The sequence below is a fragment of the Ornithodoros turicata genome, chromosome 1 (assembly GCF_037126465.1).
Source record: "Ornithodoros turicata isolate Travis chromosome 1, ASM3712646v1, whole genome shotgun sequence".
NCBI lineage: Eukaryota > Metazoa > Arthropoda > Arachnida > Ixodida > Argasidae > Ornithodoros > Ornithodoros turicata.
This window is the reverse complement of record NC_088201.1, coordinates 72,520,115-72,543,268: the sequence shown is the minus strand read 5'-3', so window position 1 is coordinate 72,543,268 and position 23,154 is coordinate 72,520,115. Positions and strand designations below refer to the sequence as shown.

Sequence of the window (23,154 nt, the reverse complement as noted above, 5' to 3'; positions counted from 1 at the left end):
CAAGGAATGACATCCTGTCGTCTTAGCCGCGTGTGGCGGTAAGAGCGCCGGAACGGGAAGGAATCTATATCGGTCTACTATTACTTTTTCTACACCAGGAGACACAAAATAATCAGTTGAGTCGCACTCGTGAACCGATGTGGATGAGATTTGACGTCATCTGTCGCAGAATAGCAGGATTTTGAGAACAGTGGTTGCTACTTCATGTGCAAACAATGCAAGACCTGCCGTTCGCATGTTCTCGTCCCTCAGTCTCAAGGAATGACATCCTGTCGCCTTAGCCGCGTGTGGCGCTAAGAGCGCCGGCGACAGGAAGGAAAATATATCGTTCTACTGTTACTTCTTCTACATCAGGTGGCACAAAATAATCAGTTGAGTCACACTCGTGAAGCGATGTGGATGAGATTTGACGTCATCTGTCGCAGAATAGCAGAACTTTGAGAACAGTGGTTGCTACTTCATGTGCAAACAATGCAAGACCCGCCGTTCGCATGTTCACGTCCCTCAGTCTCAAGGAATGACATGCTGTCGCCTTAGCCGCGTGTGGCCCTAAGAACGCGAGGAACAGGAAAGAAAAGATATCGTTCTACTATTACTTTTTCTACACCAGGTGACACAAAATAATAAGTTGAGTCACACTCGTGAAGCGATGTGGATGAGATTTGACGTCATCTCTCGCAGAATAGCAGAATTTTGAAAACAGTGGTTTCTACTTCATGTGCAAACAATGCAAGACCTGCCGTTCGCACGTTCTCGTCCCTCAGTCTCAAGGAATGACATCCTGTCGTTTTAGCTGCGTGTGGCCCTAAGAGCGCCGGGGACAGGAAGGAAAAGATATCGTTCTACTGTTACTTTTTCTACACCAGGTGACACAAAATAATCAGTTGAGTCACACTCGTGAAGCGATGTGGATGAGATTTGACGTCATCTGTCGCAGAATAGCTGAACTTTGAAAACAGTGGTTTCTACTTCATGTGCAAACAATGCAAGACCTGCCGTTCGCACGTTCTCGTCCCTCAGTCTCAAGGAATGACATCCTGTCGTTTTAGCCGCGTGTGGCCCTAAGAGCGCCGGGGACAGGAAGGAAAAGATATCGTTCTACTGTTACTTTTTCTACACCAGGTGACACAAAATAATCAGTTGAGTCACACTCGTGAAGCGATGTGGATGAGATTTGACGTCATCTGTCGCAGAATAGCAGGATTTTGAGAACAGTGGTTGCTACTTCATGTGCAAACAATGCAAGACCTGCTGTTCGCATGTTCTCGTCCCTCAGTCTCAAGGAATGACATCCTGTCGCCTTAGCCGCGTGTGGCGCTAAGAGCGCCGGGGACAGGAAGGAAAATATATCGTTCTACTGTTACTTCTTCTACATCAGGTGGCACAAAATAATCAGTTGAGTCACACTCGTGAAGCGATGTGGATGAGATTTGACGTCATCTGTCGCAGAATAGCAGAACTTTGAGAACAGTGGTTGCTACTTCATGTGCAAACAATGCAAGACCTGCTGTTCGCATGTTCTCGTCCCTCAGTCTCAAGGAATGACATCCTGTCGCCTTAGCCGCGTGTGGCGCTAAGAGCGCCGGGGACAGGAAGGAAAATATATCGTTCTACTGTTACTTCTTCTACATCAGGTGGCACAAAATAATCAGTTGAGTCACACTCGTGAAGCGATGTGGATGAGATTTGACGTCATCTGTCGCAGAATAGCAGAACTTTGAGAACAGTGGTTGCTACTTCATGTGCAAACAATGCAAGACCCGCCGTTCGCATGTTCACGTCCCTGAGTCTCAAGGAATGACATCCTGTCGCCTTAGCCGCGTGTGGCCCTAAGAACGCGAGGAACAGGAAAGAAAAGATATCGTTCTACTATTACTTTTTCTACACCAGGTGACACAAAATAATAAGTTGAGTCACACTCGTGAAGCGATGTGGATGAGATTTGACGTCATCTCTCGCAGAATAGCAGAATTTTGAAAACAGTGGTTGCTACTTCATGTGCAAACAATGCAAGACCTGCCGTTCGCACGTTCTTGTCCCTCAGTCTCAAGGAATGACATCCTGTCGTTTTAGCCGCGTGTGGCCCTAAGAGCGCCAGGGACAGGAAGGAAAAGATATCGTTCTACTATTATTTTTTCTACACCAGGTGGCACAAAATAATCAGTTGAGTCACACTCGTGAAGCGATGTGGATCAGATTTTACGTCATCTGTCGCAGAATAGCAGAATTTTGAGAACAGTGGTTGCTACTTCATGTGCAAACAATGCAAGACCTGCCTTTTTGTAGCAGTGCAAAACCTCACTGCAAAATATAGTGGAATCTCTTTAAACGGAACCTCAAGGGACCTGGAAAATATGTTCCGTTTATCAGGAGTTCCATTTTCTGAGTTGTGTGAGATGTTAAATGGTGTAATTTCCAGACCAGAAGCTATAAGCAGACTTTATGCACATCACTGCATCAAAGACGAGGAATACTGACACAATTTTGAACTTTATTCTAGTCCTCATTGAGATGTTCCACCTTCACACGAACAACTGGCCCAGTCATTGGGATATTCATACTTTGGGCACACTTTATTCACAGTAGCAAGCATTTTTAAGCTCTTCGGAGTCACATTACAGAGTCCAAGTCTTTTTGTTTGCAGTCGAAATCATGAAGCACTAAATGCATCACGCAGCTTGCCCTTTTAGCCAAGAGTTCTTGTTAGCGTACTTTTTGGCATCCCTTACTTCATCGTAAGTGTCCTTTTTGTATAGCAAGAAAACAAAACAAAAATTGTTGACTCTCAAAATTGTTGACAACTTCGATCTTGCTTCAATCAAGAGCATGAGGTGCACGCTTCCGCGATGCCGTTGGATATGGCATTTACTACTGTTTCCTGTACTAATCCTAATCATGGCCTTAGAGGAAGCAGGGAGCTCAAGCTGCCATGCGTGTAGCGATGATGCTTTTAAATGTTGAGTCAGTTCCGTTTACCCAGTGGTGTAAAAATTGTCGTTCCGTTTAATGGGAAACCTTTTGCATTGCATAAATATACCAATCCAAACAACATTGCTGCTGTTCCGTTAAAGCAGTAATTACGTTCAAGCAATTTCCGTTTAGTGAGATTCCACTAAACTTTCTACTAAAAATTCCTACTAAAATGGGAGTGCTCCCTGTTGGGGACACCTTTAGTGTGGCTTTGAGGTCTTTTATTCGGAAGGTGACACCGGGGTGCAACTCGGGCTCATAGCTTTGAACAGGACACAGAACAGAAAAGGTGTCTTTGTAAGCACAGCTGTATGTGCGCATGGTGGCACGTGATTCATGTAGAGACTGCATAACTTCTAAGTGAGATCAGAGAAGAAGGTATGTAATGCTCGCTCTTCGTATATCTAAATGACAGCTTTTCTTCCACGTCAGAATCTCACCCTGTTTGGGAGATTCTCAACGGGGATGTGAAAAGACTAGCAAAAAGTTCCTTTTCCAAAGCTGTTTGTTTGTGGTATGTTGTATTGTGAGTTTTGACACAATTCCCAGCTTCAGAACCACAAAGCTCGCTTCTGTATGAAGTATACTACAGCAATATAAATAAAGCCTGAAGTCTCTCTTTCTCTCTCTCGGCATCGAACATGAAGCGTAACAGCACGCCTGCGTGGAAATTCCTCTCGCTTCAAGGACGACGACGACGTTGAACTGATCTGACGTGTTCTCTGCTGCTCCTCACGAAATTCCTTTCCTTTTTGCCTTTTTTTCGGCTTCTCAGTTTTCGGATATTGGCGGAGCATTTCGCCGTCTCCCCCGTACCAATGGAGGGGGGCGGAGGAAACCGCCGGACCATTGGTCATCCTGCCGGAGACGAGGATCCGCAACGACCCAGGCCGGGGAGAAGTCGGTCGCCAGTGGCGACCGACAAGCGAAGATGCTGTGTCTGTCTCACCGAGTACTTCACGAACCGAGCTCCTTACTGACCACGGCTCCATGAGCGCGGGATTTCACGAGCAGGACGACATTCACCAGCGTATGGAGGTTCAGTCTTCTGACCTAAGTCCAGTGGATGACTGCAAAGTGCCTCAGGATGGGTTTCAAATAGTACGGTATAAGAAGAGCCGTGCCGACGGCATCCCGGTCGTTTTTCGCTGTGAGAACCCTCTGGCCTTTTTCTGGGATGTGGACTCTAACCCCGTCGCGCGCGACATCCTGTCGGCAACACAAGAGACGGTGCTCCGTCACCGCATCAATAAACAGGGTACCCTCATTGTGCATGTGTCATCTGAAGAATCTGCGCGCCGTCTCGTGGTCCTCCGGTCACTTGCTGGAGTCGACGTTCTCCCATACATTCCTCAATCATACATTCGCACCACGGGTAGAATAGTTGGTGTTCCACGCCAGTACAGCGATGCACAGCTCCTCGGTTTCTTCCGCGCCAGCGGCGTTATTGAGGTGAACAGAGAGGTGGCCTATTCCCGCGAGAGTGACGGCTCGGCCAACGTTATCGTTAAGTCAAGTGTTCTTCTCACTTTTGAGCCTGGCCGCGTGCTACCTACCAAGCTACAACTTGGCTTCGCTTACTATCCAGTCTCGGAGTATATTGAACCCCCGGTTCAGTGCTTTAACTGCCAGAAATACGGTGACAGCGCCTTGCGGACCTCTTCGCCGACAGAGCTCTAAGTATATTAAACGACGGTTCCCCAACGTTTCTTCAAGCCACATACCTCTCCTCATGTCTTGATCTTACGGCTGTGTCAACATCAGTGGCTCGTCTTTTCACATGGGGAGTAGATGCCGACACCCTTGGAAGCGATCATTTGCCCGTTCTTATCGGCATCCGACGATCGCGTCAGCCGGCTACATCACGTTCTGTCAAGCGAACCAACTGGCAGCTCTATCAGGCCACACTGGAGTCAGCTTCGTCAAACGATGCACTGGGAAACCAGCAGGATTTTGCTCGTACTGTAGCAGGTGCTGCGCAGGCTGATACTAACTGCTCCCGTGTCCCGGTGTGCTTCTCTGCCGTCGATGCTAAGTACGAGCGGCTTCGTGCTCTTCGTCGTCGCGCGGAACGCCGTGCCCGACGCACTGGTCACGCTCCTGACCGCCTCGAAGCCCGGCGGGTTCAGAAAGCCATTGGGCGTCATCTGCGTCAGCTTGCGCGGGACCATTAGCGCATGTTCACGTCCTCTTTATCCCCTCGTACACCACTCTCGCGGATATGGGGAGTACTACGAGGCCTCTCCTCCCCTGTATCTCAGCGGAATCCGTTCCGCTCCCTGTCCCTTTGTACATCACAGCCTGAACTACAAATTGCCGAAGATTTTTGCGTAAGACTTACCACCAGCACCCCCATCTCAGTAACGCCTGCAGTCCCAGTCCATGCGCCAAGTCATCCTGTCCTGGACACGCTCTTCACCTCTCTGAACTCGAAACTGCACTTGCAGCCGCTCCCCCGCACACCTCACCTGGGGCAGGTCAGGTTACCTATAAGGCCCTTTGGCACCTTCCCCTATCGGGCCGCTTGCACCTCCTGCGGCTTCTCAATGAGAGTTGGTGTACCGGACAAGTTCCAGAAAATTGGAAGACGGCCATAGTGGTTCCTATACTGAATCCGGGCCAATCGCCGCATCACATTGACTCTTTTCGTCCCATTTCCCGCACCAGCTGCATAGGGAAGACACTTGAACGCATGATTTTCACACGTCTCAGCTTGTTCCTTGAGTCTGCTGAGTATTTCCCGGAAGTGATGGCGGGATTCCGCCCGGGCAGATCAGCGCTGGACTGTGTCACCAACCTAGTCAGTCAGGTCCAACAAGCCAAAGCAGAGGGATTATTGACTGCCGCTGTGTTCCTCGACGTAAAGAAAGCCTACGACAGTGTTTACCATGCTGCCATCCTTAACGCTCTTACTGCGGCTCAAGTTGGCGGCTGCCCCCTGCGATGGATACAAGACTTCTTATCAGGCCGCTGTCTCTTCGTGCGCACCGCTGGTGGTGACACCACCAAGCACCACGTGACCCGTGGGGTCCCGCAGGGCAGTGTCCTTAGCCCCCTCCTCTTTAATCTTATCATGGCTTCCCTTGCCCCGGTGATCCCTGCTCATACATCCATCACAATATACGCCGACGACATCTGCATCTGGGCTTCTGCAACCCGTCAAGATACGATCCAGCGCGCACTGCAAAGCTCTCTACATGTGATTACCACCTATCTTGCCTCCCGTGGCATAACAGTGTCGCCGGCGAAGACTGTTGCAATGGCGTTCTCGCGCAAGTGCTTCCGCAGGTATCCGCTCTACCTTGGCGGCTCCCCTCTGACTTTCGCCACTTCATGCCGATGCCTAGGTGTTATACTTGATCGCGACCTAACTTGGTCCCGCCATGTGAAGATGATTACCACAAAGGCGGCTGCCTTAGTTCACGTCCTCAGACGTATCCCTGGTGCGTCCTGGGGCCCGTCCTGCTCTGATCTTCATCGCGTCCATCAGGCCCTCGTGTTGGGGACACTACGCTACAGCCTCCCTATCTTGCATGCCCTCAGCCAAACACAGGAGCGCGAGCCCCTTAACATCCAAGCCCGCGGCATTCGCATTTGTCTGGGAGTACCACGAACATCAGAGACTTACGGCACTCTTGCTGAAGCACTGGAGACTCCTTCGAGTATATTCTCGCTATCTCACCAGTCACGCTCACCACTATCTTTGCCATATTGATGACGAATGCCCTGACTCAGCTTTCGGCAAGACCATCACCCGCCTAAAGGATCATCTTCCTCCCTCCCCAACCACTCCTACATAGGCGCCAGCAATGTGGACCCTTGCGCGTCCTGATATCTGCTCCACCATCCCTGGTCTTCAGCGCAAGCGTGACACTCCCGCACCGGTAGCCCTCCAACTCGCTCTCCATTGTTTGCACTCCACGTGTCAGAATCATCGCCAGGTATACACGGACGGCTCAGTCACGGCAGACAGCTCGGGTGCTCCATCTTATATCCCTGATAGTGACTTTCAGCAAGCCGTTGCCCTCCCATACCCAATGTCTTCTATGGAAGCGGAACTTCTCGGCATCATCTCTGCTCTACAGCACCTGCTCGGTCTGCCGGCTGCACAGTGGGTTGTTCTGATTGACAGCAAGGCTTCCCTGGATTTGCTGCTCTTGTTTCGCCCCAGCACCATATGCACTCTCCACACGCTCATACTACAAGCTCTGACACAACTTGCAGCAACTGGCCATTCTGTGACGCTTCAATGGATCCCGGGACACGTAGGCCTTCTGGGTAACACCCGCGCAGACACAATAGCAAGAGACGCAACATCTAACAGAGCTCTTCCTGACACCCTTCTGCCCCTAACGATCTCTGTCTGCTCCCTGCACATTCGTCGGTGGCGTTGTGTTCGTACCCGGCAGTTCCGAGCGGACTCTACCTCATATCATCATTTCGTACGTCTCATTGACCCCATGCAGGACTTCACTATTGCCTGCCGCTGCAGTAGAGCTGAAGAATCACTCCTCCACCGCCTTCGAATGAATGTTGCACGGACACCCGCACTCCTGCATAAAATGCGCCAGACGAACTCCCCCGATTGCACAACTTGTTATGTGGAAGCCGACAGAAAGCCGACAGGTACCTCCCAGAAAGACTCGTCCTCCAACGCCACTTGAGACAACTTGGCTACCCTGCTCGGCCCGGTCCTGCACAACCAGGGGGCAGTTACGACTGCTCTCTTGAGCTTTCTCCGTGGAACCGGTCTATCGACCAGCCTCTAAGGCCCTTTTGTGTATCTGTCTGTGTGTATGTATGTGGGTATTTCGTTTGCTTTCCTTTCTTTCGATTTCTTTCCTTTTTTCATTTTCTTTCCTTTTTTGTTTTCTTTCCTTTTTTTCGTTTCCTTCCTTTTTTTCTTTTTCGTTTTCTTTCCTTTTTATCGTTTTCTCTCTTTTTTTCGTCTTCTTTCCTCTTTCTTTTTGCTCTCTTTCCTCTTTTTTTTTCGCTTTCTTTCTTTCGCTTTCTTTTTTCGTTTTCTTTCTTGCCGCCTTCTTTCCTTTTTCCTTTTCTTCCTATCTTTTCGTCCCCTTTCCTTTTTCGTTCCTCTTTACGAAAGGAATAGCAAGTCTGCCTTTGCCTGACGAACCTTTCCTTGCTTTTTTCTCAATAAACATATCCCCCCCCCCCCGAAGTCTTAGGGTTTTACGCGATTCTTCCCCGAATTTGCACCCCGAATTGAACGTTGCCTCTTTAGGGTAAAACCCGGCATTTACCCGGCAAATTGCCCTCACTGGGATGTCTGTAGGGATGCACTAACTTACTTGTCTGGCAGGAAATGCAGTTACACCACCGTTTATACCAAACCACTACAGTTAGTAGTAGTTTGAGTAACTGAGCCCGATTTCTCCAAGAATTTTGCATACTGGAAGCTTTTTCACCCATATTTGCATGAATTTAGTGCACATCTCTACCTATTTACCCGATTTTTATCCCCCGAATTTTGAAAAAATATTTCCCAAACACTTCAGGCTCTAAATATAAAGTAAGTTTCGAAACAAGGCAACGCAACGGCAACGGCAACTTCCAGGTACTGGCATAGGGCACAGAATCTGATTGTGTGTGAATAAGAGCACAGAAAACGGATTCTTCATGCACCACCCATTTGCTGCCAAGAAAGCAAATGTATTTTTTTTAAAGATTCTAGAAAGGCCTTCCAGTTGCCTCACTGCCAACAGTAAATGGCAGGATGGTATGACAGAGCAGCATCGCTTCCTGACCAAGTTTCGTATTTTTGCCAGTGCACGAAAGAAAGCTACATGCGAAGCAGAAATCTTTAAAAAGCATCATTTCCACATCAACTGTCTGCCTATGGCCCGGTTTCACCAATGTCGATTAACACTTGAACTGAGATCAACAGTCCCCTAACTTTTTTTAGATAGTTTTAGAGTTTAACGATTAACTGTGCTTCACAAAAGGCATTACTGAAACATTCATCACGTCACCAACTAGCGTTTGTGAAAGAGAATTGAGTGTTCACTTCAAGTTTTAGCAACGCTTGATCTCGGTTCAAAGTTGGTGAAACCTGGTCTATGTAGCATGGCCCTCTCTGTACCAAAGGCTTACCAGAACCATAGAATGAAGTGAACAGAGTACTCACATGGCCACATCTCGATGGTGTTGCGAGAAAGGCATCAGTTTGATTGTGAAGGGCATGACCACCCCATAGTTATAGAACTTCACTCGGACGCCCAGCTTTTGCAGGATGTCAGCTTGGCAGTTTCCTCGCTGTTAGAAATACTGAAAAATACTGCTGGACCTGCTTCAGTTGCTAACGCATGCTCTGGTCGAAACCAGAGCATGCGTTAGCAACTGAAGCAGGTTCCCCCTGGGAATTATTTTTGTGCACTTTAAAGGAGCCCGGAAAGCCATCCAAAATATTTTTCTGTTTCTGGCGAATTATAAAAGGATGTAACTTGATGTGACAACTAACACAAAAAAAAAATTCTCTGTACGCAGTATTTTTCTTGGAATAAAACGCCCCCGAACATTGACACATGCTCGACTCACTCTGCATACCGAAAAAACGAGGAGGGAGGAGGATGTGATGTCATCTGTGTCACAAGAGAGGCCGCGCTCCAATCGGGGCCAGCGATTTTTGCACTTTATTTTTTCTTTTTAGTTTCTACTCCCAGTTCTCACTCTGTGTAGCAGACGACGCTTCTCTAAACAAGGGAAGGAAACCAGTTAGTGGGTTGCACCGGCGATGACGTCAAATCGACTCTGACAGCTAGTTGCGGGCACTGCCACCATTGCGGATTTTCAAAATTGAATACCTCGATATGTATGCATCTGTGGAGTAAATCACTTTGCATGGTGCGTTTTAGCAGTCAGGTTGACGGCTTGACTTGCAAAAAGATGGTCTTGACTGAAGCACTTTCTGTGCTCCTTTAATTTCATGCCTATGACTGCAGCTTGTCTCTCTGCATACGCTGCATGAAGCAAGCCTCTGTCTAATGCGGCAGTGCAACACATCTACGCTAGGTTTGCATTCTTTATAGAGTGCCCAAAGTAAAAAATGTACAACAAGCAATAGTGTTTGCACAACAGTGAACAGTGTTTTGGAACTGGGACATCCGCAAATTACAGGGATGAACAAAATATTGAATGATCATGCAGATAAGTCTAACATTGTAACAAAGACGAGGCAGGTTGGTACATATTTCTGACAGACGTGACGTAACACACAGAAAACGAGACAGACGATGTCGCACAACAAGTTAGAATGAATGGGCTGTATTGAAGCCACTGACCAGCCACATTGACCTACAACATGAATAGCTGCGGCAGACATTATTTTCGAAAACAGGACTTAACGAGAAACGAAGCAGAGACGAGGAATGTAACACTTGCAACAAAACACGGAATCTTTTCGATTTGTTTTGCCAGAAGAGAAGCAAAGCATAAGCATGTCTGGTGTGGAATGGTCATGATTGGTCTCCTTGCACCATGTAAAGCCTGCTCAATAAACAAATGCAGTCAATAGCCACAGGTCACTTTTACGTCACGCCCTATTAACCATATACATTACGCTTATACATTTATTGCAGTAACAAGAAGCGAGGTGAATTCGGAACGTTTTTCCATTTGAAACCTTCTAGATAGCACGTTCAAACCGTACCAAAGGTTCACAATGTTCAATTTCATGTGTGCAGTATATTTTTGGTGCTGTATTGTTCAGGGAGGCCACTGCAGTGTTCTCTGTACTCCTTGTGTGCCGTAGCTTGTTTCACCGGGTTTTCCCTGGGCTTTCCGAATACTTTCCACACGAATGTCGGCACAGTTCCCCCTCAAGTCGGCCCAGGACGCATACTAGCCCCCTGTCCCCCACTCCTTCCTGCTGTCCTCTCTCCATCTGTCCACGTCTGTACGCCACTCATAGCCACAGTTGCTTCGCGGCCCTAGCACGGGATTAAAAAAAGACAAGAAACTCTGTGTACGTTGGCAAAGTATGGACTACACGCTGGGAACGACATCACTTTTTCCAGTAAGTCCATTTCCGTTAATTCAAACTCGAAGGGGTACAAAGATTTGCTCCACTACTGCGGTGTTCTAAGTAAAGGGAGTTGCTTTGAACAAAGGCTTGATGCACTAGCAGCGCAAACGCTACTCAGCGCATGGTGGGCTAGTACTACATGTCTATGTGACGTCCAGACTTAGACAAATAGGATAACTATAGAATGCCTAAGGCTAGACCTAATGTTTAGTAGACGCCAATTAGCATAGCAATAACCGTGCTAATGCAACACTACTGACCATCTAACGTAAAGGCTGACTTAAGGCTGGTTTAGACTTCGACGTGGTCTTCACCCATCACAGCCCGCGGTCCGCGCCGACAGCCAGAGTTCACTACGCCACGCTTCCTCATCCTACCACGATTATAGTCTGACGAGTTTCGGCGCAGCGGAACGAAAACACCACCGGAGATTTTCACATTTCGCAGTGGGAAGGCAATCATATCTGGCAACTGTACCCATGTGCTGGAATCCGACTGAAGTTCCGTTATGGATACTGATGACAAGGAGTCATCCCTGCTGCCACGAGTTTATTTTCTGTCTGCGATGGTTTCATACATGCATACATAATGCTGTCTTATATGTTGCTGCAGGGGATGCAGACACGGTGACTGGAAATGTGGAAAGTAAGCGGCGTGTGCGGCCCATATTGCTAGCAATGAAGCTTAGAACCCTGGGGTTAGCTGCAGAAGTTGGTGAAGGTTCTCTCAGTTGTGCCTTCTGTTTGCGCGGTAATTTCCGGCCCGTGTAGCGCTCTAGCCGGAGGTAATACGTACGACATGGAGTTCCGTCGAGCCCAACGCTTGCGGTCTGTGTGCTATTCAGTTCGCCGTACCTCGTTACCATGATAACAGTGCCGGGCCGCATCCGTAAAGCGTGAAAATGCAACAGTGTGAACCAGGCGCAACTCGTGCAATGCGTGTACTGTTCTGTTCACCGTACTTCGTTGCCATGACAACCATCCCGAAAGTAATGCGTGAAAGTGCACATTATCGATCCTAATAATTCTGGGCTTTGCGTCGTTAGACAGCGGCGATCATGAGCGACGCCACAGTAGATTAGTGGTGTGTGGATTAATTTTGCCCACCTGGGGGTTCAACGTGAACCCAAATCTTGACACACAGCACACCACATTTAATGTCCCTCCCGGAAGACTGCGTGTATGAACAACTTGTACCCTTCCACCAAGTTGCCACCGTCCTCGCCCGGTGTTTGAACCTGCGGCCTTGGGATCAGCAGGCAGACATGCTACCAAATGAGCCACTGAGGGCAGCCAATTAGGCATCACATGTCGCCTACAAAACAGAGGCTGCCAACCTCCTCCCCAAGCCTTTTTTTTTTTTTTTTGCTTGCTGGTCTTTTCCACGGAACCCCGTGGATTTGTTGAACCCAGTTTGTGGAAATGTTAATTTTCACGACAGAAAGTTGCGGGCTTTAAGCAAAATATACCTCCCCCAATCCCATCCCCCCCCCATTCCCATCAGTGCAAGGAACCCTTACACCAACATTTTCAAAATGCCTCAGGAAAGACCACTGAAGAGGCAGGAATCAGAATATCTTCAGGTGACGTGTCAACATTGCAGCTACTCTATCTCTTCCTGTAGACAACAGGAAATGAAACAGTGCCAGCAGTTGCTTTTCTACATTTCCATTCATGATTCCAAAGCAAATGCTTCAGCAGCTTAAAATTTATTGCGAAGTTAAAATCTAGTAAATATAAAACTTGCGTAAAAAAAAGCCATATCTTGGCTTTCCAGAACTGTGCTAAAAGTACTTGTCGGAACCTCAGGGCATCAGTTCGAGTCTAGCTACAAGCTCTTTTAGTCGGTCAGTGCCGAGCTCTGGTCGAATGCTGACACTCCCAAACCTCGCTCTCTTGTACTTGTTGCATATTATCTGAAAGTAGTCAAAGGTATGCACAGTGAGGCTCAATGTACTCTTCTCGACGTGGAACACAGTGATTACAGTTGAGCCTGTTTATAACGATATTGACAGGAACGCGAAATCCGATCATTATTATCAGGATTATAGTTATACAGTAGAGCCCGTTTGTAACGATATTAACAGGAACATGAAATCCGATCCGATCGTAACTATCAGAGTTATCGTTATACAGTCGAGCCCGTTTACAACGAACCTCGCGGTCACGGAAAATGCGTTTGCTATAGCTGAAATTCGTTGTAGCTTAACGTACCTTGAAAAGTGGACGTAAAATGCAGTTGACTGCACCCGCGAGTCACGAAAGCAGTGTGCACTGTTTATTGGGGAAAAAAATCTGCAATATTGGCCTGCCTCAACAATGCCAATCCAATAATTCTCGATGCACGCATCATCGAGTCCCGAGCGTACACCAGATGCTCAAGCGAAGGTATACGTACAGGGTGCTTCACGAATCATGTCATTTGGGGTTTATAAGGAAACGATAGAACGGAAAAATATGCGGTCAACGGCTCCCGTGCGGCAATTAAGTTTGCCATCTTCAAAAAATACTTTTGTCGAATTTCAATTGCAATGAATTAAACTCTGAAATTTGCCTAGTCAACATACGTTTTTTTTTTTTTTACAGAATCAGGAAGCCCGTGGCAAACTTAGTCGAATACACCGGAAGTCGAAATCTCTAATGCTACAGTGAGTGCAAAAAAATGTGAAAATTGGCTTTGTCTGCCGCGCGTATTTCAACAGCGCACAAAATCGTCCGCAAAGATGCGATGAGAGGAGGACATGCCCCTGTCCAGATGACAGACAGAACACTGCCAAAAACAAGAGGAAAGGGAATGGAAGAGACATCACGATACTAATAATCTGAGGCTACATGGATTCCCATTGGTACATGGCACTCGTGATTGATCTAGTTTAACCCACGAAGATGTCCCAGATCGATTGAAATCCTTACTAAATTCCATAATACACTGAATATTCCGAAAAAAAATACACGAAAAAACACTGACAATTCTGAGGGAAACAGCAGGTTCTGAGAGACGACAAACTTCACAAAATCTTGGAGAATCGCAGAAATCAAGGCGCTCTAAGCATGACTAAGCATGTACAAGGTAACAGGGAACGCCTCCATGGGGAAAGCGGAAAGAAACGCGAGCCTCGCAAAAGCATCAACTGTCCTCAACCAACGCCACCTGGATACAGAAGTCCTGCTTATTGCCTCCTCCCCCTCCTTTGCTACTTGGATTCGTCTGCCACTGCAATCCGCCGTCCTGGATCTATAGACAAAAGAGTGCAGCACGCTTTCCAGAAAATCAGTCTTGAGAAAGATACGGGACCGTTTTGCGCTTTATTTGCCCACTTAGCACGCGGGGACATCCAATCACTACGCACAGATGACTGTGGTTAGCCTCCATGGCTAAGACCGCTGAAAGCACGTTCGTGATTGGCTACCGCCGTTAAGACACTATCCTGATTGGCTGACTCTTAGTTGTTCGGTCACGACGACGCATAAACGAGCTTTCTCTCTATCTAGGTGGTGTTGCCTCAACGCGTTCCTGGAGCAAAAATACTCCAAAAGCCGGGAGACGACATACCTAGACAAAACAGTAGAGAACTAGAGAAGAAAGTTATTTTGTTATGTTAAGTCGGAGTTCTCTACTTTTTTGTCTAGAGTTCCTGGAGTTTGGCATAGTTGGGCACTAGCTTAGGCAGGAAAGACACTTCGACAAAAGCATTGGTGTGCAACACAGACTGACGCAGCACTCACGTTCTTGCTACTGGATGAGGCGGACATAACGAGTTGGCATATTTTCCTTGCGAACGGCCCCATCTCTTCCGTCGTGTAGCCGCCATAGTAGGCCAAATCTGCCGTCCATTCGCTGCCATCGACCATTTGCAGTGATAGCCATAGGCTTGTTGCAGCCAGTAGGGAAGGGCGGATGTGAGCCATGCTGTAGTCCGTGGCTGACAGCTCTAGGAGGTACTTGGCCATGGAGTGGACAATGGCAGACACCTGGAATAGAACAGGACATTCTCGTTAAATTCCGAGTGAGCGCCACGAAGTAACTGGTTATGAGTGGTGTGCAGACATGGACCGATGGGGAGAGGACAGCAGGAAGGAGTGGGGGGGGGGACAGGGGGCCAAGTAGGCATCGTGGGCCGACTTCAAGGGGAACTGTGCTGACAGTTGGGAAAGACCCATGTAAAAACTTCGGACCACGACCGCTTACTATACTAGAGAGCGGAAAGCTCCCAGCACCGGGGCAGCAGTTCTGGCAGTCGCCGCTTCGGTATTGGATAGGGTACTATAGCCAGAACTACTCGTTATCACGTGATTTACAGAGACCCTGGCAATGTACGGTGGGTATCCTCTGTATATTAAACAGATTCTCCCAACAGCCTTATTACTATTATTATTATTTTTTCATTTTGAATCGCTTTCATCGACAACCTGACATTGCTTTTCGTACTTGTTTTAATGTAAAGTAGTATACTTCAAGTTAGTCACTGGAATACGGATCTTCAGCACGCAGTTAAACTGAGCATCCCCAAGAAATAATTGGACCTCGCACACACGCACAAAAAAGAGAAAAACATAAGGCATCCTCGCCGGGAACAAACACTGGGCTGAGGAGACATCCTTCGGCCCATAAACTGGAAAGCTGGCAATGTCCGCTTCAATTTTACAGCTACAATGTACTTCCATTTTACACATGCTTCTTCCATAACCGTAATAACCACCATAGTACCAGTACCAATGAAGTAGGAATAAAACCGTACCTTGCCTGCTTTAGAAACACGACGAAGAAAATGCAGAGGCAGTGGCAGACCCAAGCTGAAGTCCAGAGCCTTAAGCATGGCAATCTCTATCGTGAACATGTCCCTCTTTGTAAAGGAATCTTTCGAAATGTAGACATAGTCCACAATATCCGGAGCATTCGTTTCTTCATATTTGGCGGCAATGAACATAGCCGTCGCTCCTATCAGTTGCAGATTACAAGGAGAAACATCTTTAGCCTGGAACGGAATAATGTAACCCTCAGACATGACCAGGAGTGTATGTGCGCCCATCTGTTTAGTTCCTCTCGCTAAAGGCTTTATCGCTAAAGGCTCGCAAATATCAGAACGGCGAATCCCATAACCGCTTTCAGAGTTCTAACACTGAACTGTAGCCGAACTATATTGTTCGCCTTGCCAATCCAAACATCATTAAAGTTTTTCAGTAACTTTGGATCAGCAAAACCGCAACACAAAAGGGGAAGTAAGAGACAGCAGTGACTACAGAAACAGCATTTTTCTTTCTTTCTCTAAGTTTTGGGATGTTTCAGGTTTGACCCCAAGTGACGACGATAGGAACGTGGGGTTAAAACAATTTTTACTGGGTTTACCTCCAACACACAAGGCTTCATTCTTATTCCACGACGCAAATGAACCAGCGTGATTGCTAGAGAGGAAACGCTTACCACCTGTAAGTATCTGTCTAAACCAGCAATGGCAAGGTAGAGTGTCTCCTGAAGCAGTTGGAAATGTTCTTGCACTTGGACCAACCAGTGTACCAGGACTGAACGCATGGATGCCGTGATTTTCAGCTTGCCCAGAAGGAAGTTGGGCCTGATTGGGTACTTGAGCTGTAAGGGGGAGTTCTTGAATGTCAATAACAATGGAAATTTGGGAGAGTCGATGACATTAATGATGTACAAAGTGCCTCAAAATTGCACCAAGGTACTAGGCCAAGTACTCACCAACCCAGGTGAAAAAGGTCTGTAATCCAAAGTGGTTTATGAAACAGTTTTCACTTGAAACCACTTTGAACCACTTTGTGCATAAGTGGTTTAAAGGGGAATTTGTTTTATAAACCACTTGGGATTGCAGACCTTTTTCACTTCGAAAGTACATCGCCAATTCAGTTTTGCATGCAAATTCATGGAAAGCACAATGCAAACCTTCATTTATGTGGTTTTGCTACTTGTAGTGAATGAGGCAACTGAACAAAGAGGGAGAGACAACACAAGCCTCACCATGCCCACGAATCCCACTGCTGGTGTCTTTTCTTTAACAGCCATCATTCGATTGAAGTTTTCTTATATGCGGAAATATAATCAATGTGTTTTTTTTAAACATTGTAGAATGCATAAATCAAAAGACTGTATACCTTTCAGGCTCTTACATTTACTGAATCATGAAATACTTTAAAGCCAGTCGCAGATCGTGAAATTTGTTACAAACTGCCAGCGGAGAAAAACAATGTAAAAATGCACTAGAATCATGTATTGGGAGAACCGGAGAGACACGCCAAGGTCATATTGCTACCTGTTGCACTGTCATAACTTGTGTTTGTCCATGTCCTTAACTTCTAACTGCAGCCAGCCTGTCAACAATGAACTTTCAGCAAAAATACCCCTTTCGTCGTATTTCCCCGAATTTCATTTACAGTCTCAATTGGGTATTAAATCTTGGTCGGAAAGTACTAGAAAAAAGGACTTCAAGTAATATATTAAGTATATATTAATTAAGTATATATTAATTTGAACTTACAATGATGGAACAAACACCACATTATATTTGGTGTTTGTTCCAGCATCCTAAGTTCAAGTTACGAACCACCTACTGTTCTGTTTCTGCAAAGCAGAAGTGTCTTAACGTTAATTTCTAGTTCAATGTCTATCTAACAGGCATAACCGAGCAGTCCCACTTTGAATTTTAACTTGCTTCGCAGGGGTAGCTTTAAGTTTCCTCACCGGAGAAGTTCACAGTCTTCCACAGCGGAGTAGAGAGCGGGAATGTGTGTGCAGACTTAAGAGCTCTTAGCTACGTCGTCTGCTTTTGCAGAATCTGAAACTATTAAGTTTTGCTGGTTCTTGCAAAAAGTCATTGAAGTACGTAACATCCACCGACGACGTTTACATTTCACATTTAGGCTTATTTATATGACGAAATAAAAGTAGTAATAGTACGAAATAAAGTAGGTTCTAGAACTAGGGTTTCATGAAATATGAAACCGGAGAAGCACTTCAACTCTTTTGATGCAACATCACGGCATTTTTTTTTTCAACGTTTAGACTTTACATGTTTAGACTGATTCTTCTAAAGTTAATTTTTATATGCCCAATGCAAAGGCAGAGTTGCAAGAGTAGAGGCACTTCTCTGCAAATAGCTGTCCGCAGTATCCAGCATTGGAAGTTGCGCACACAGTTCAACACACCTCGAGTTCAGACAGATACTTGTGGACATCTTTTGCGTATTGCGAGCAAAGCTGAACATTGCCACGATCGGGGGCATCAATATCAGTCACTTCAGCAGGAAGCACAGCCGTAGAATAAGACTGTGGCTCGGTTGGTCTCGTGTCTACTTTTTCAACAGGAACCTTGCTGGTTGACGGGATGGAATCCTTAAATGAAATGACAAAATTAGAAAGGAACTAAACAAAATCTTCCATTCTGCAGCCATATTTGTAATTGAATCAAACATGTTAAGACCATTTTGATTTGTTAAGTCTGTCAACAGCATTGAAAACTCGGACACCAATAGAGTGTGAAATGCAATGAGATACTGATGGTCAGACATTAAATACCCAGATTTTTTTTTTTTCCAAATATGTTGCCAAGCATCCTTCTTGAGTCATAGGTTCCAGAAAGCAACTGGCATATTTGTAGTGTAGGTAGGTCTATTAATTAGGCGTAAAATTAAACTGAAATCATAAACCCTTAAAGGAGCATGGAAGTGACCCCCAAAATATTTGTTTTTCGCTGCGACGTCTTCTGCAACGAATAAAATTAGCTCCTGTGAAAGAACGATGAGCGCAAGTAACCTACATAGCGCGCGCAAGGCTCTGTTCCGCACACCTTTCAAAAAACCCCACATCCAAAGAGCGCATCGGCAAAGCAGAAGACCTCGTGACGTGTCACGGGCTCCGGCATGTGACCAGTGACGTCCAACTGCACAGCCCAAGTATGTATAAGCGGCGTGTGAGCCGAGAAGAAAAAACGAAGAGAAATATGCCCCGAGCAGTTTCTACGTCACGTGGGGCTCGTGTCTCTCGTCCGTAAATTTTATTGCACAGTGACAATACGCCGCAGAGCAAAAATATTTTGCATGGTGATTCCTTGTGGACAGCTTCACAGATGAAGCAGGCTTTCGAGTCGTGTTAAATGTCACTTCCATGCTCCTTTAATAAAGCGTAGCTGAAGGCACCACAAATAACTGTCTTATTTTCCGCTATGCTAATTAATCTATGTCTTCGTCCGTTCGTTAGACACGCCTCTCTTAGTATCTAATCGTTCACGGTATGCCTTATGCTAATACAGCATACCCCAGACTTACAGCGCTATCATGCCGATTGTCCTTGGAAATTGGCTTTGCAGAACTTTCTCTTTGCGTTATCCAACAATTGGCTCGGAAGAGCTGCTCCGGCAGTGCGACAATTTGCGCCAAAGGTTGACCCTGGTGATTAAAGGTATAGGGATCGAACGACTGTTTCAGGGAACCAGACTTTGTACACTCACATCTTTGAGCACAGGGACATTCATGTGTCTAGTTCCGAGTGGTCGCGTCCCAACTTTCAGTCGCTGCAGTGACGCCTTTTTGAAGGTTGCAGCTTCTGAAGTGTCGTCTGAGGAAGAAACCTGTAATGTCAAAGTTGTGTCACTGTAAGGGCTATATGCAAAAGCTCCAGGCAATTTAATCGAAAGTATGGCGGCAACAATGGGCACTATACATAAGAGGCATCATGCATCCATAGAGGGTGGTTGTTGCATAGCGCTTGGTCACACAAATAGCAATGAGAGAGAAGCAAACTTTAAATTATGGCGAATTGCACTGGTCGTACGCAGAAAAGGTTGCATTGGTTTGATGCACTTGTTCGCGGGTCACTTCGGAGCAAGGTGCACCGCGCTTCACTGGCTCTTCGTATGTTCCTACACAGAACCCATACTACGCATAAAACGCATACAGAACCCATACACGAAAACGACCAGTGGAATTTGCTGTTAGAAGCAGTACAGAGACCAACGGCACTCCCCGAAAAGGAATATATAAATAAGTTTATAGCTATGGGCAAATATTTGCAGCCAAGGAAAGCCAACTTCACCAAATATTCTGTTCAAAATCACTGTCAAAAAGTATTTCATAAACAAACTTGGGTGCAGCTTGCTATGCTTCAATTATTTCAATATTGAAGATTTGGGAGTGCACTGGAGACCCCACTGCTGGTGACACAGAGCATGCAACAACTGCTGTGACTTGCTCTGAACAGTCCTTATACATATCCACAGCAGTGACGTAGCAGAAGCAAAACAAAAGGGGGGGTCCACACCCCACCCCCGAAATTGTATCTTTAGTGGTACATTTGGGAGAGGGAGAAATCCTCCTCCTCCTCCTCCATGTAAAGTTCCAGTAGAGCCCCTCCCGAAATATATAGCTAAAAGGAATAACTGGGCCATAGCCTACGCCCCTTCCACAAACACAGTCTGCCGACCACGTTATATTTTGCAGTTTCTGTGCTAATCACTCAAATCACAGCGATAAGTGTCCATACTATGAAGGCAGTTGCCTCAGGACGAGGAGCCGCCGATATTTCGAACAGAGATTGTTCTTCTTCTGGGCACCGTCCCCAACATTGGCATGGTATATAAAGCTGCGTATTGTGGTCAAGCCCACTTCAAAAACGCTCACTGTTGTTTAGCCGTACGTTTGTAAATTTAGCGGAATTTCTCAGTTAAATGTATTTGTGTCGTGGTGGGAAAGCAAACTAGGAGTCCGTGAACCCACTGAAAAAATTGTGAAGAAAAGAAGGAAAAAATGCGAGTGCAGTCATGCTGCTGCGGAAAGTGCCGTGCTCAAGCTCAATTCACGAAACGTTCAATCCACACAGTGTAATAGGACTGGTTCTGGTATTCTTTGGGCAAGGCAAGCTGCCATGGAACCTCACTTAATTATCACTAAACTAGCCTAAGACACCCTTTGTTTAGCGATAAGTTAGGTTAGATTAGTGCGACTGTGCTGCCATGGCCCTATTAATCTAACCTACCTTCTACCTATAATAAGTTATATTAATATGGGACCATGACAGCTTCCTCCCTCCAAATCCGTTTCAATAATGAGGTGAATGGCCACGCCACCCAAAATAATACCCTGGTTTCGTACCACAAATGGCGAAGAAATCAGCAAAAATCACGCTGAACAGCGAAGAAGGAAGAGTTAAGCAGCGCTCGGCGTGCCTTGAAGTGGGCTTGCCCGCATCACACAGAAGTCATAGGTGAAGCCAACTAAATGAGTGCCTGTCGGTGGCTAAAGAGCAACATGCATGCGCCTCGAAATGTTCGCTGTTCACTACATGGGACGGGTTAGATAAGTCTTCAAAATAATCGTCAGTGTAAAAGTATACTGCAACTTATGTGCTAAATGGCATTAGATGGTGCTAGCATAACAGGAATCATCCCTTGTTACAGCATTTCAAAGCGTTACAAAAACGGTGAGGAGCTGAAGTGATACGAAAAAACTTACTATGCTTGTTTCCATCTTGGATCACAAAACTGGCAAGAGTAGACAAGCACCCCGTATTTCTGGCACTGACTTCTACCTCCTGTGCAAACGGATTCTTCTGGTCTCCTTTTAAAATTGCCGCCTCGCGCTGACATCAGATTCCGATTGGCCGAAAAGGATTCATGGATTCATCTCGTGTAACGTATCTATATTTGGTTAAGGATGCTCAAAACTGCTACACAAAATTGCGTAATTATAAAATTGTCTTAAAATGACCTTAGTACCCGGTTGAAGGCACAGATGTCTATTTAGTGCAGGGCAGTTCGTGTCAACGCGCAACTTCGTCGCGCACCCGCGCAAAGTGCTCAGTTTCGGAATCATGTTGCGTCTGTACTGCGGGTTTCTGGAAATTATACCTCTGTCAGATGGGCACATATACGACCTTTAGGGTTACGGCATTAAGAAATGGATACGGCCTTCAGCTCTGGGAAGCTGCGAGACGGTATCCGTGAAGGCATTTTGCCGATGATGTCCACATCGATAAACACATCTGAGAACGTTGAATGTAATGTAGTGAAGTTACATGTTCTTCACACTGAGAGCACACGAAAACAACGTGTGGTTGGTATTTTGAAAATTTTGAAAATACAACAGCAAACTACATTTGCTTTGAAGTGATTTGGACATTTTTTTGAGTGGCGTCCGGCTTTTTGGATGCAGACGACACGGTGCGATCCCGCGTGCAGTGGTTCGAGGGTGTCACTACGAACTGAACCCCTGAACAGACTAGATCAAAAGCGAAGCAAAAGTGCAAACGCGAAAAAAAACGAAAAAAAAAACGCGAAAAAAAAAGGTGACAGAACATTATGCCGCGTAAAAAACATTTTATTTCGAACTGAATTAAATGTGCGAAATCCTGATTATGGCGCTTGGTGACGAGGCTTGGGCAGTTTCGATGGAATGCCGTAAACTGTCTTGCGGGAAAGCCGTTGCTCTTCTATCTCAGTTTTGTTGCAAAGGCCGTATTGCTAGCCGTCTGGCAAGAAGTTAATGGCAGTATGCACTTACGGCCGTCACTGTTAAGGCCATGCATCAAGGAGCCCTAACGATCATCATGGCGGGGCTGAACGACATAAAACGCATGGATCCCGAGCAAATAACGTCGCTTTTGACAGTTAATGTGGCCCAATGGCTCGAAGAACACCCCAAAAACACAGTGTGCATATGCTCTATCCCGTTCACGAAGGAACGAGGCCAGGAAGTCCAGAAAAATATAAAACAAGTAAATAAAAATATGCAAACGGCATGCCACGAAACTCCTAGGATGGTACTCCTCAACAGCTACTACATTATCAGTGGTCTGGAATCATCAGGAATGGTAGATATGCATTTCTCGCCAGAGGGATGCGCAATGGTCGCTCAACATCTCGCACAGAAGATAAGCGATTTTTTAGAGGGAGAAAAGCACACAACACGAAGATATTATGTACGCAACAGGCGTCACGAGAACTACCCGCACCACCACGCCGGGAGAATGCACACACAGGAACACCCGAGAGAGTACTCACGGGATTACCCACGGGAGTACCATTGGGAGTACCCGTGGGAGTACTCGCGGGAACGCCCACAGGAATACCCACGGGGGTACCCATCGCACCCAGGGACACGACCGCAGAGGTGGAGTCCGAGCAGCTGGAATACCCAG

General features: G+C 46.5%; 1 protein-coding gene across 1 annotated transcript; it reads right to left on the bottom strand.

The window, feature by feature from the left end:
• Positions 1–12,703: 12,703 nt before the first annotated feature.
• LOC135400651 (G2/mitotic-specific cyclin-B-like) lies at positions 12,704–21,577 on the bottom strand. Its single transcript, XM_064632483.1, has 8 exons — positions 21,471–21,577; positions 19,472–19,591; positions 19,290–19,409; positions 18,172–18,357; positions 16,433–16,597; positions 15,750–15,986; positions 14,737–14,982; positions 12,704–12,926 (listed from the first exon to the last, which is right to left on the bottom strand). The coding sequence occupies exons 1-8, from the start codon at positions 21,483–21,485 to the stop codon at positions 12,816–12,818; spliced, it is 1,200 nt and encodes a 399-aa protein (XP_064488553.1). The 5' UTR covers positions 21,486–21,577; the 3' UTR covers positions 12,704–12,815.
• Between the last annotated feature and the right edge of the window lie 1,577 nt (positions 21,578–23,154).